The sequence below is a fragment of the Rhineura floridana genome, chromosome 5 (genome assembly GCF_030035675.1).
Source record: "Rhineura floridana isolate rRhiFlo1 chromosome 5, rRhiFlo1.hap2, whole genome shotgun sequence".
Lineage (NCBI taxonomy): Eukaryota > Metazoa > Chordata > Lepidosauria > Squamata > Rhineuridae > Rhineura > Rhineura floridana.
This window is the reverse complement of record NC_084484.1, coordinates 180,695,583-180,707,932: the sequence shown is the minus strand read 5'-3', so window position 1 is coordinate 180,707,932 and position 12,350 is coordinate 180,695,583. Positions and strand designations below refer to the sequence as shown.

At 43.6% G+C, this 12,350-nt stretch overlaps 1 protein-coding gene across 1 annotated transcript in view; it reads right to left on the bottom strand.

Annotated features, from left to right (window-relative positions):
- Positions 1–11,354, bottom strand: part of GUCY2F (guanylate cyclase 2F, retinal) — an 83,523-nt gene extending 72,169 nt beyond the window's left edge. Inside the window, exons 1-4 of the mRNA XM_061629734.1 lie at positions 10,619–11,354; positions 7,125–7,426; positions 4,889–5,260; positions 4,233–4,290 (exon numbers count right to left, since the gene is read on the bottom strand). Of these exons, the coding sequence (XP_061485718.1) occupies positions 4,233–4,290; positions 4,889–5,260; positions 7,125–7,426; positions 10,619–11,354 (1,468 nt within the window). The remainder of the gene's footprint in view (positions 1–4,232; positions 4,291–4,888; positions 5,261–7,124; positions 7,427–10,618) is intronic.
- Between the last annotated feature and the right edge of the window lie 996 nt (positions 11,355–12,350).

The window sequence follows — 12,350 nt, the reverse complement described above, 5'->3', positions numbered from 1 at the left end:
CATGGCTTTTTAGTTTTTAAACCTAAAGGCAGGGATTATCAGACTACTGATCTTTGTATGCTGTTCTGGGAGCCTTTTTGACTAAAGAGCAGTGTTAAAAGGGTTTGATAATATATAAATAAAAATAGACAGCCAGTTTATTGAGCATTCAGCCTGATTTGTTTGCAGAGAGGTTAGATGATGTCAGCTATTTAATGAGCATTCATCCTGATTTGTTTGTTGGGAGATACCATACATTTAAAGCACATTTAATGCACGTTTAAAGCACATGGCTTCCCCCAAACAATCCTGGGGTGTTGGGAATTGTAGCGTTGTGAAGGGTAAACTATAGTTCCAGGATTCCTTGGGGAAGCCATGTGCTTTAAATGTATGGTGTGGGGGTGATCAATGTTGCATCAAGCAAGCATTATCCAGCACTTTCCAGTACATTTTCCTGTTGCTTTTCTTATTTCAAAAAGTCCAATCTTTTGGGGAAGAGAGTTTTCTGGCTCACAAGAGCTCAAAATCAGCTTTAATTGCATAGCCTGAATTTGCCAGTATGTTATTGAATCTCACCCCAAAATAGTGACAGTCTGGAAACCACCCTTAGGCAGGCAGCGGGACTGACATCAACACAAGGCTGGGGCCAATTTCAGATTTCATTTACAATTTTATGGAGAGGTGAATTAAAAAGCAGCCCAAACTTGACATATGAAAACAAATTGCACTGCATTTCAGATTGCTGGAAATTTCCAAATCTCAGTTTGAAATCTGAAAGGGGGCATGTGGAAGTCAGGGCCCAAATCAGCCAAAGGGAAGATCTCTTAAGTCCCATTATTTTTTTAAATGAGTAAATTAAGCTTCCATTTCATTCTCACTCACTGAAATAAATAGGACTAGCAGGTGCTTCAACTGGGCTGCGTTGTGCCCCAAATCTTGAAGTCTTGTTGATGACATTCAAAGCAAAAAATAATAACTTGCTCCTTGATTCTCCCACCCCTCCCCAACAAACCCTTACAAAACAATCCTAACTATAGAAACACGGTGTAAATTACACCAGCATAATTTACTCCAGTGTATATTACCCCTATTCCAAGCTCTGTTCGGGAGGAATTTGGAAGAATTTGACTCACACCGCCCTTTTTGCCAGCTAAGTTCTGCCAGGTTGCTAGGGCATGTGACCCAGGGGAAAGGGGTTTGAAATAGGTGTAAGTCTCTCCTTGCCCCATCCCACCCCCATCCTGCCCCTGCCAGGTCCCCAGAACACCCCTTTTTGGGAACTTCCACCAGCAGAAGTTTCAACAGCTGAAGTTCACCAGCTAAACCAGGGCTAGGGACTTATGCCAGCATAGGACCAGCTCAGCCAGGAAAGCCGAAGACCACCAAATCCAAACTCTCTCATCCTGGTAGACCTTGGGTTTGGACTGTGCTGTTAATTCAGCAGTATCCATGCTCAGTGTTGCTGAAAGAAATCCTAAATGTGAAAGTTTGCAGGTATTGTCTATACTGGCAAGCAGCATCTCTCCGAGGTCCCAGGCAAAGGCCTCTCTTCCCAACATGAGCTCCTTGGTGTCCTTTGACCTAGCAATGTCAAGGACCATAGCTGGGCCCCTTGGCATGCAAGTGCTCTACAGCTCCTCTCCTTGGAGGTTTCCAACATTATTAAGATGTTGACTTTTGCCCCAAAAGTTACCTCTAAACAAAATGCTTGAAAAGTCATTCATTTCCCCCAGAGAACCCAGTAAATCTTGAAGGAAGAACAATCCGCCATACTCCCAGTGGAGGCTGCCACATTTATCTCTGGATACAACCGAAATTCTGTTAAGTGGCTCTGGTCTTTTCTCGCTGAGATAAGCTGAGTATTCCCCAGGAGCTCTCCTAATTGTCAGAAAGCGCTAATACAAAACAGCACTGAGCAAAAAGCTTCACAGCCTTTAAGCCTTTCTGCACGGCTCAAATACACCAGTTTGCTTTCTTGTAAACTAGGGGTGAAGGACCTTGAGCTCCGGGGAACTAAATGTGGCCCCCGGGGTTCTCCCCAAGCCTCATTAGCCCTGAGCCAGGCCCTCCCTGAGTGTTTTTGCCTGGCTGGGATGACTTTGTGAGCCTCCTGCTGGTCTGGATGTGGGCTGGAGAGGAGTGTGTGAATGTGCATAGGAACAAGCTTTCTAAAGAGAGGTAAAATTTCGCGAAACAGCAGCCATCTGTTGCTGTAGATATTTTGCAAAGATTCACCTTTTTACCCAGGCTTTCCCTGACCCATAAGATGGACCCTGATTTATATGTATAAATCCCATGAATCCCTGTTTTACTTGCTTTTATACAATTTTATACTGTTATATTAGTTTTAGGCTGCATTTTTAAATTGATATTATTATTATTATTATTATATCCCGTCTTTCCTCCCAGCAGGAGTCCAGGGCGGCAAACAAAAGCACTAAAAAAATTAAAACATCATACAAACAAACTTTAAAACACATTAAAACCAAACATCTTCAAAAACGTTACTTTAAAAAAGCTATGAAAACACCTTCTAAGATTAAAAGCATTTTAAAAAAGAAAGTTCAAGAACACGTTAAAAAGCAGTTCCAACACAGACGCAGACTGGGGTAAGGTCTCCACTTAAAAGGCTTGTTGAAAGAGGAAGGTCTTCAATAAATTCAGAGGTTTAGAAAGGCTTTTTAAATAAGCAAATCAACATAAATGTAATAGACATTAATTGCTCCAGACACCTTTACCTCTGCCCCCACCCACCACAGGCATGTGGCTCCCAGGAGATTGCCCAGGAGGGAATGTGGCCCTTGGGTGAAAAAGGTTCCCCACCGTGTTGTAAATGGAGAAGGTGATACGCAACTAAGTTATACTCAGAGTAGACCTACTGAAATAAAATCTAAAGCAACAATAGCAAATATCAAAGCATCATTAAACTTTCCAGGAAAATCTGTTTGAGGTGCTGGACAAGATGTGCCACTGGCATCATCATTATCATCATCAGGATTAGGATTAGGATGAATCACCCGCCCTTCAACCAGAGGTCCCAGGGCGGGTTACAACCATTTCAAAATGCATAATTAATACAGTTAAAAACAACCTAAATAACATCACAGAAAACAGGGTGGGTCCTAAAAATATACATCTTAGGTGTCGAAGGGCTGGGTAAAAAGGCATTGCTTCAACATTTGCCAAAAGTTGTACAGTGAAGTTGCCAAATGCACCTCAGTGGGGAGGGGGTCCCACAGCTTAGGGGCTGCTACAGAGGAGGCCCTCTCCTAGCCCACCCATCCCCAGCAGGGCTGTTCTTATGTTCTTAAACATGAATAAATACAGGGACAGATAATTAAAATAGAACATTTTAAAGCAGCAGATGTTAAAAGGTTCAGCTTTAAAAAGCCTGGGAGAACAAAAAGGGGTTTGCCTGGTGTCAAAAGGACATTAGCATAAGCACCAGGTGCCTTTCGGTGGGAAGGGCATTCCTTAGATGTGAGGCCGCCACTAAAAAGCCCCTGACGCTTGTAGCCACCCACGGAATCTCAGCCAGTGGTAGTGGAGATCTCAAGAATAGCTTGTTGAAAAGATTAGAACAAAGCTCACCAGTCCAGCACCCATTGGCGCAATGGTGCCCTTAACATCTTCCCCTTGCATCCTCAACACCTCTAGAGCCAACCCTCTCACTGCCCCCTCGGTCATGTAGCGGTCAGAGTGGTTGCTTTGAAAAGTGCATAGAGCTGAAGGAGGAAGTTGAAAGAGTGATGCACTTCCTCAGTTCCTCTTTCAACTCTATGTGCTTTTCAAGACTCAGATTGATTCTACAGTGGAAGGACTGTAGCTCAGTGGTAGAACATCTGCCTTGCATGCAGAGGGTCCCAAGTTCAATCCCCGTCATCTCCGTGTAGGGCCAGGAGCATCCCCTGCCTGAAATCCTGGAGAGCTGCTGCCAGTCAGTGCAGACAACACTGAGCTGGATGGACCAATGGTCTGTCTCCGTATAAGGCAGCTTCCTATGTTCCTAGAGGTATTCAGGTCAGACTTTTACACAAATTCCTTGGAAAAGCAAAGTGTATATGTACCATGTTGTGTCTTTCTGTGTCTCGAGATGGGGTGGGGGGCTGATCTGGGGTAGGAGGGAAAGAGGTGACCAGAGGGGGTCATTCATTAATTGGCGATCACTCGTGGCTGAGTAAGATTGTCTTCCAAGATAAGGTCTTTAACGGTGGGTCTGTAAGTGACTGTGGAGGCCAATTCTGGATCCACACAGCCTCCCACAGTGAGGGCATAGGTTTCCAGATGGAAGATGGTCATGATGAGGATTTGCTTGACGTGCCTTCCGCTTAGCTCGTTTGTCCCTTTTGCCCTGTACTCGTGCTTCTTCAAAGTCCATAGCACCTTTGATAATGTCCGACCTCCAATTGGGACGCTCATGGGCCAAGGCTTCCCAGTTCTCGATGCTTATGTTACATTTTTTTAGATTAGTTTTGAGAACATCTTTAAACCTGTTTTGCTGTCCATGGATATTCCGTTTTCCATCCTTAAGTTGAGAGTAAAGTAGCTGCTTTGGAAGACGGTGATCAGGCATTCAAACAACATGGCCGGCCCAGCGAAGTTGATGTTGGAGGATCATTGTTTCAACACTGACCAGAGGGGGTAGTGCCCTCGGCACTTGCTCAATTATCCAAATGTGCCCATGGGACTAAAAAGGTTGGTGACCCATGGATTTGAACAGACTTGCCCAACTTTTGGGTCCCCAGATATTGCTGTACTACAACTCCCATCAGCCCCAGCCACCATGGCCAATGACGAGGAATTATGGGAATTGCAGCCCAGCAATATCTGGGGACTGAAAGGTTGGGAAAAGCTGGATTAGAAGAAGATAGTGTGGATGAAATGTAAGCATACTAGAAATAGGCAATACGACCCACTCCTTACCTCTAATGCAGAGAACATCTGGGTTGAACCAACAGCTGGAATCAGCTGTGGGCGGGCTTCCTCCAGGAAAGTGCATCGCTCTTCCCAGGGACTGGACCAGGCCAGAGGATGTAACCAGCAAGTAGACAGGGAAGAGGTGGCTCCCGCTGCCATCCGTGTCTAGGATAACATATTTGGCCAGAGGTCTTCCTTTGCTATCAGCCTGTATCCTGCGGCTGAATCCAGCAAAGTCAAGATTTTTTATGTGCTGGGTCAGTGTTTTCCCCAAGACCTCAGACACCCCATCCTGATGAGCTTTGGCTAAAGCTTTCGCGACGAGGTAAATAGCATCATAGATTGTGCCAAAGAGTGGAGAGACCTGAAAAATATAGCGGGAAGTTTGGATGCTTCCAAAACCTGGAAAACAGTCTGGCTCAGGGATAGGAATGGTGGAGAAATTCAATTCAATTTGCATTTAAAGCAAAATTTATCAAATTTGCACTTTCTGAAACAATACGAGAACTGAAACACAGCCATCCTTTGAAATTTGCACTTATCTGAATTTTGCGATGCAGTGTTCCAACCAAGCAGTGCTTTAGAAAATGCATGTATATGGGAAAGCATGCACAAAATGAATATATTTGTGAAACAAGCATACAAAAATGCATTGCATTATGAGAAATTGCTTGCAAAAATGTGTATATTAGTCATAATGGTATGCAAAAATGTGTTTTATTGGGGGGGGGAGTCACACTAAAATGCTGAGGAATTTTCAACAAGATTGGGTCTTGTTGACCCAGTGAAGGTGGGACCAGACCAGCATGAAGGTGTTCACAACTCCAAAGTACCAAATGGACAAATACAAAAGCTTGCTAGCCTCTCACCTATCCTTAGAACTTAGAAAATAAGAAGAGCCAACATTTTCCCCGTCTAGAATGTCCTGGAATGATAGAACATATGAAGCATTCTGGGAAAATAAAATGTCAGCTGCCAGGAATGTCTGCAGATATCAGCTCGTAAGAACATAAGAAGCGCCCTACAGCTGGGTCAGGCCAAAGGGGGCCTATCCAGTTCTCACAATGGCCAACCAGATGCTCCAATGGGAAGCCCCCAAGCATGACATGAGTGCAACAGCCCTCCTGCACAGGGGTGTAGCCATACAGAGTCTGAAGGGGTCTTAGACTCTTTACTGTTTGTGGAACAGGGACTCAGTCTCTCTACCATCCTGTGAGCCAATCAGCATGAAAGGGGAGTGTATTAGCCACTGGGAAGAGTCTTCTAACATGCGTCCTTGACCTTTCCTGCTGATTGGAGCCAATCAGAGTGAAAGAAGGGTGAGTCAGCCACTGAGAAGACTCTTCCCAGTAGTTAACACCCTTTTCATGCTGATTGGCTCCTAAGAATGTCTAATGTGGGAGACGGCATTATCAAGGATCACATTCTCAACCCTGCAGCAAAAAGGGGGGGAGGGGGTGTAGCTATGTCTAACATGAAGGGACCTGCACTTCTGAATTTGCCACTATACTGCTGCAGTTTCCATAAACTGGTATTCAGAGGTGTACTGCCTCCTACGCAGTTGTATATGTGACATTGGAATGTTGGAGAAAGCAGCCATGATTTATTAGGATGGGTGGGGAATCTTAAGAACATAAGAAGACCCTGCTTGATTGGGCCAATGGCCTCCAACCGTGCAGATAGTACATAGGCATTGTGTCTAGTAGAAAGGAGGAAGACATCAAGAGCAGAGATGGGGAATTACTTATTTTTAACTGTTTCCTTGATGATGTCAATGATTTTGTAAACCACTTAGAGGGGTTTTTTTTAAAAAAAATCAAGCAGTATATCAATTTTGTTATATAAATAAATAAAATCTATGACCCTTGGGATGTTTGTGGATTCCCAACTCTCATCAACCCCAACCAGCATGGTCAATGATGACAGGAACTGCTGTCCTACAACATCTGGAGGGTCAGATTCCTCATTCCTAGCCTAAAGAACTATATTAAGAGATGACTAACAATTTTCTTTTTTAAAAAAACAACAACCACAATTCCCTGTTCCTACCCCTATGTGACAGCAATTAACCAACCAAACTGGAAAGAAAAGTCATCCTGTTTCCTAATTTGGCAGGCTCTGGTTCCAATGTTACGGAACAGGGTGGAATGATAAAATGGCATCACCTTGGCAAGTGATGGCCGTGGAGCTAAACGGTTTGAAGGGCTTCTGTGCTAAACAATGCTGACCTGTTCGGGTTCCAAATCCAGTGTGATTTCGCCCCTTTGCTTCGCTGCTCCGAATGCTTCATAAAAGGTTTTCTCCCCAGACTGTAGAGTAATAGTCAACACTGCATCATAAGCTTTCTGGAACGCGCGGTCATTTTCAAGAATGAAGTAGGAATGGTTTTGGTATGGAAGGCTGTAGAACAGAGTGTCGTACGGCACAAAGACGTATCTCCCATCTGCCAGCCCCATTTCCTGGGCTTTGGTAAGCAAGCTGGCCTGGTCTTCCCCTCCAATGAGAGCTGAATGCATGCACAAAATGATAACTGAAATGCAGAAATCAAAGAGACACTTTAAGAACGTAACATGAGCCCTCCTTTATCAAGCCAAAGGCCCACCGAGGCCAGCATCCTGTTCTCACAGTGGCCTACCAGATGCCTCCATGGGAGCACAACAGCACTCTCCCCACAGCAGCTGGTATTCAGAGCCATACTGCCCCCAGCAGTGGAAGCAGGACATTGTAGCTCTTACAACAGCCATGTAAGGCAGGCCAAGATTATCATTGCTCTTTTAAAAAAAATGTTTCCTTGAATTTTTACAAACAGGTAAGTATTTAAAACTTATCCCCACCTCCCTTCCCTCCTTCATCCCCTTATAATTACATTTTAACAACTTTGACTCCTATTCCTTTGCAGATTAGAAAGCAAATGCATGACTCTGGTTATTCATCAATATAGTTCATTCTTAACCCAAAATTCCTCTCCACAATTGTACATGAGTCGCTGGAGGGTGCATTATTTGGCTATGCGTGTTTGCATAGGACAGAAAGAATAACCACGTTTCAATAAAGTCATCTTCATCTTGGTTTTCTTTGAGAGCACATTCTTGTTTTGTCAGTTTTTCCATCAGAGCTAATATCCAGCCCTTTTGTCTCTGTATGTCCAAACTTAAAGCATCCAACCATTTCCAGTGTTGAGTGACTGCTTGTCTTGCAGCTACCAGTAGGAAGCTACTAGTAGCAGCTAATTATTTCTTTGTGTAGCAGTTTACTTTGATCATTAAAAAAGTGTTAGTAATGCCAGCTGTGGAGTGCAAGTGACCTCTTGAGCACTAGTCAATGTTATTTCTTTAAATACATCATTCCAAAATTTTTGAATTGAGTTACACGGCCATCACATATGATACCGTGTACCTATTTGTGCACAAGGACACTATTTGTGCTGAAGGACACAATGTAGCCAAATCAGGAGCCCAGGATGGCAATATGATTGCTCACATATCCTTGCCGAGGAGCCTGGAAAAGTCACTTTTTTGAACTACAACTCCCATCAGCCCAATCCAGTGACCATGCTGGCTGGGGCTGATGGGAGTTGTAGTTCAAAAAAGTAACTTTTCCAAGCTCTGCCAAAGGATGGGTCTACAACATGTTTCTGTCCTTTCAAGTATGACTTCCAGGAAAGAAGAGTAAAAGAGCTGCCTCAAACAATGGAACTCCACCAGTCCTCAGGAAGTGACAAAAGCCAAAGAGATGGATTGTACTTATGTATTTAAGTTTAGATTATTTCTTTTGTACTATTGAATTTATTTTATGTTTGCTAAATTGTTTACTTTTGTCTTATTGGAATGTATTGCTATGTCTTGTAAACTGTATTGCTATGTCTTGTAAACCTACCCCAGTGCTTTTATTTTGAGTGCTTGTTGTAAGGCACGTTGGGCACAGGTCACTGTGGAAAGGTGGCATATAAATAAACCAAATCAATCAATCAATCAATCAATCAATCACATCCTCTCCAGCACAGTGGTGACAATATTATCATTGTTATAACATGAGAGCCCTGCTAGATCTGATGAAAGGCCCACCAAGTACCGTGTCCTGTTCTGACTGTGGCCAACCAGATCCCTGTGGGAAGTCTGCAAGCACAACAGCATTCTACTTGTGATTCCCATCAACTGGTTATTCAAAGGCATAACGCCTCCAACCGCGGAGATAGAATAGAACCACCATAGCTAGCAGCCATTGACAGCCTTATCCTTCATGAATTTGTCTAATCTTCTTCTCAAGCCATTCAAGTTGATGACCATCATTGCATATTGTCGGAGTAAATTCCACAGTCTTGTTTCTAACATTTTCTGTTATGCAATGGAGAAAATAAAATTTTGATGAGAACATCAAATTCACATTTGAAGGTCCTAAAAATATCTCTCTCAAGTGTCAAAGGCCAGGGTGAAGATGTGGGTCTTTAAAAGAGGGTTAGACAAATTCAAGGAGAATAAGGGTACCAGCGGCTACTAGCCATGATGGCTATTCTCTGCCTCCATAATTGGAGGCAATATGCTTCTGAATACCAGCTGTTGAAAAAGACTGGTGGGGAGACCTGCTGTTGCACTCTGGTCCTGTTTTCAGGCTTCCCATTGTGGCATCTGATTGGCCACTGTGAGAACAGGATGCTGGACTAGATGAGCCATTGGCTTGATTCAGCAGCCAGGCAGTTCTTGTGTTCTGAAAGCCCCTACATGCTATGATTCATGAGGCGTCATGTCAAATTGGTCCCAGAGAATGAGATATATTTCTTGGATAAAGCAGGATTCCAAAATAGCTTTTATTCTACACGTTCACATTTACGGGAGGATAGAATCCCGAGGCCTCTGTTCAGTCATCATACAAATCAGATACACAAGATTTTGAGGCTGTAGTTCTATGCACACTTTCCTGGAACTAAACCCCATTGAACACTATGGGATTTACATCTGAGGAGACATGCACAAGATTGCACTGCACACATGTGATAACCACCAAAACAACAACCCTGTGAGGTAGATCAATGGGGAACAGAGGCTGAGAGATAGAGGCATGCACAAGGGGCTGGATCTTGATTGTTGACCTCCATTCTAAGAGCAATCCCTGATTTGTTTTCAGGGAGATTAGACAATATTGGCATTCATCCTCATTTGTTTGCAGGAAGGTTAAAGTGTTCTCTCACACTTTACAGCGCTTTTTTCCCATCACTCGCCAAGGTTGCATCTGCACTATACATTTAAAGCAGCATCATAACACTTTAAACAGTCATGGCTCTCCACCCCAATAATCCTGGAAACTATAGTTTGCTAAGAGTGCTAATAGTTGTTAGGAGACCCTTCTTCCCCTCACAGAGTTACAACTCCCAGAGTTCCCTGGGAAGAGGATTGATCATTAAACTACTCTGGGAATTGATCATTAAACTACTCTGGGAAGAGGGGTCTCCTAACAACTCTCAGCACCCTGAATAAGCTGCAGTTCCCAGGATTCTTTTGGGGAAGTCCTTTAAATGGATAGTGCAGATCGGGTCCTTACTGCAAAAAAAGTCAGATCTTTTGGAGGAAGCGGATTTGGTACACAAGACCTCCCGACCAACGATAACTATGTAACTTCGAATTTGCCTGCATGTGATCAAATCTCATCCAAAAATAGCAAGAGCCAGGAAGAGCCACAAGGCCATCTCTCTTTCCACCATGCCCAGGATCATTTTCACTTTGCTTACCTTTAACATTGCCAACAGCTTGGATCTTTGCCCAAGTCCCTGCCACATTTCCGTCTCCTTTCCCAGTCGATGTAACAATGCCTACAGGCAGCCCGTGGTTTCTCAGAGTGGTTGCCAGTTTATTAGCCGTGTCCATCCAAAGGTCCTCTTTGGAATAGATGATGGCAACATGAGCCCAGTTAAAATGTTTCAACACAGCAAAGAGGACGCCAGTTGGAGAGGGCAATGTCCTTATAAAAGTAGAGTGGTAACTTGGATTGTCCAATTCGTCGTTTATGCAGGCCCAGGAAAATATGGCTTTATTCCAACTCCGGCCTAGCAAAGAGGCCATGTCACAGTAGCCCGGATTCAGAGGCCCTATGAAAGCTGACAAATGTTTTTCATGGCCAATGAATCCAGCTAGAGCTTTAGAGGTCTGGCAGTCTTCCTCGAGTAATGTGCAGTCCAGCTGATGAGGATAATTAACGGAAGGATCCTTCTTTATTCGCTCCATAGCTACCTTAGCAGCAACTTGGGGAAAGGCCTTGGCATAGAAAGAATCACAGGCCCACGGCCCTACCAGGCCGACGTTAAAGACCGTGCAGTGTATCGGAAGAGGAAGGAGCATGATTCCAAGAGTTGACGCCCACAGTCCCCCAAACCATTTGCAAGGCTTTGGAATGGCACACAGTTGCAATATTGTGCTCCTGGAGATGTCCAGAAGACAGGAGCTAAAACATTGTGGGGATCTGGGCATTGTCTCCTAGCTGATTAGTGGCAAGGGAGACTCTTTAAGGCCACACGGACCTGTCAACAGGAAAAGCACGTTGCAGGAGGTACGGAAAGATCAGTTCCAGGTGAGAGTCTTTAAGGATGCATGGCCTATAAATAGATTGCAGATCACATGCCTAATGCTACATTTGCAGGAAAACAATACATGCATATAAGAGGCAACCATATACTGTACATGTGTAAGCATACTTATACAGCTCTGTATAGCTGTAACATAATGTGAAAGAAAAATGATCTTTGACCTTTCTGATAAGGAGGATTCTATGATCAAGTATGCTTCTATCTGCTTATAAGAGCTGAGTGGCTTTCTATCACACCTTAAGGTACATCTTCACAAAGGAAAATGAGGAAGTTCTGTGTGATGCCAGCTGGCAGAGGAGGGAAAGGGACGTTGTGGGCAACGGAGATATGTGAAATCTTTCTGTTAGAGGTTTAAGTTATTTTCCAACTAAACAGTGGGTTAGGAGTATGTAACACCTGACACGTGTAAAGAACCACCCAGGAGTGTGATGATTGCATGCACTCAACACATGCCCTGAGCACCTCTTCAAGTATGGGATAGAGCTAGGAGGTTCTTTGTGACACACGTATAACTATATATGGTTCAAGAGAGAGACTCTGATTCTCTCTCCTGATGTACATCAGAGTATGTTTCTCTTGCCTTTGAATAAACTCTGTCCTTCTGGAAGTCTTGGAAACAATTGGTTTGGGGTTTCTCCTTCCACAATAGCAACACTTTTAACTGGTTTGGACTGGTGAAGGTTTTACGGGAGCAAATGAAAGTAGAATTGAATAGTAGTTAAAATTATTGCTGGTTTTTCCTGCCATAATTATTGTTTGCAGTAGTCAAATTGCATATTCCTAATCTATTTTGTTTCCCTTGTCATTATTCCTTGCATATACTGTTACTGTTAGATATCGTTTTGAATAAAGATGGTGGACTGCACCTTTCAACAGTTCA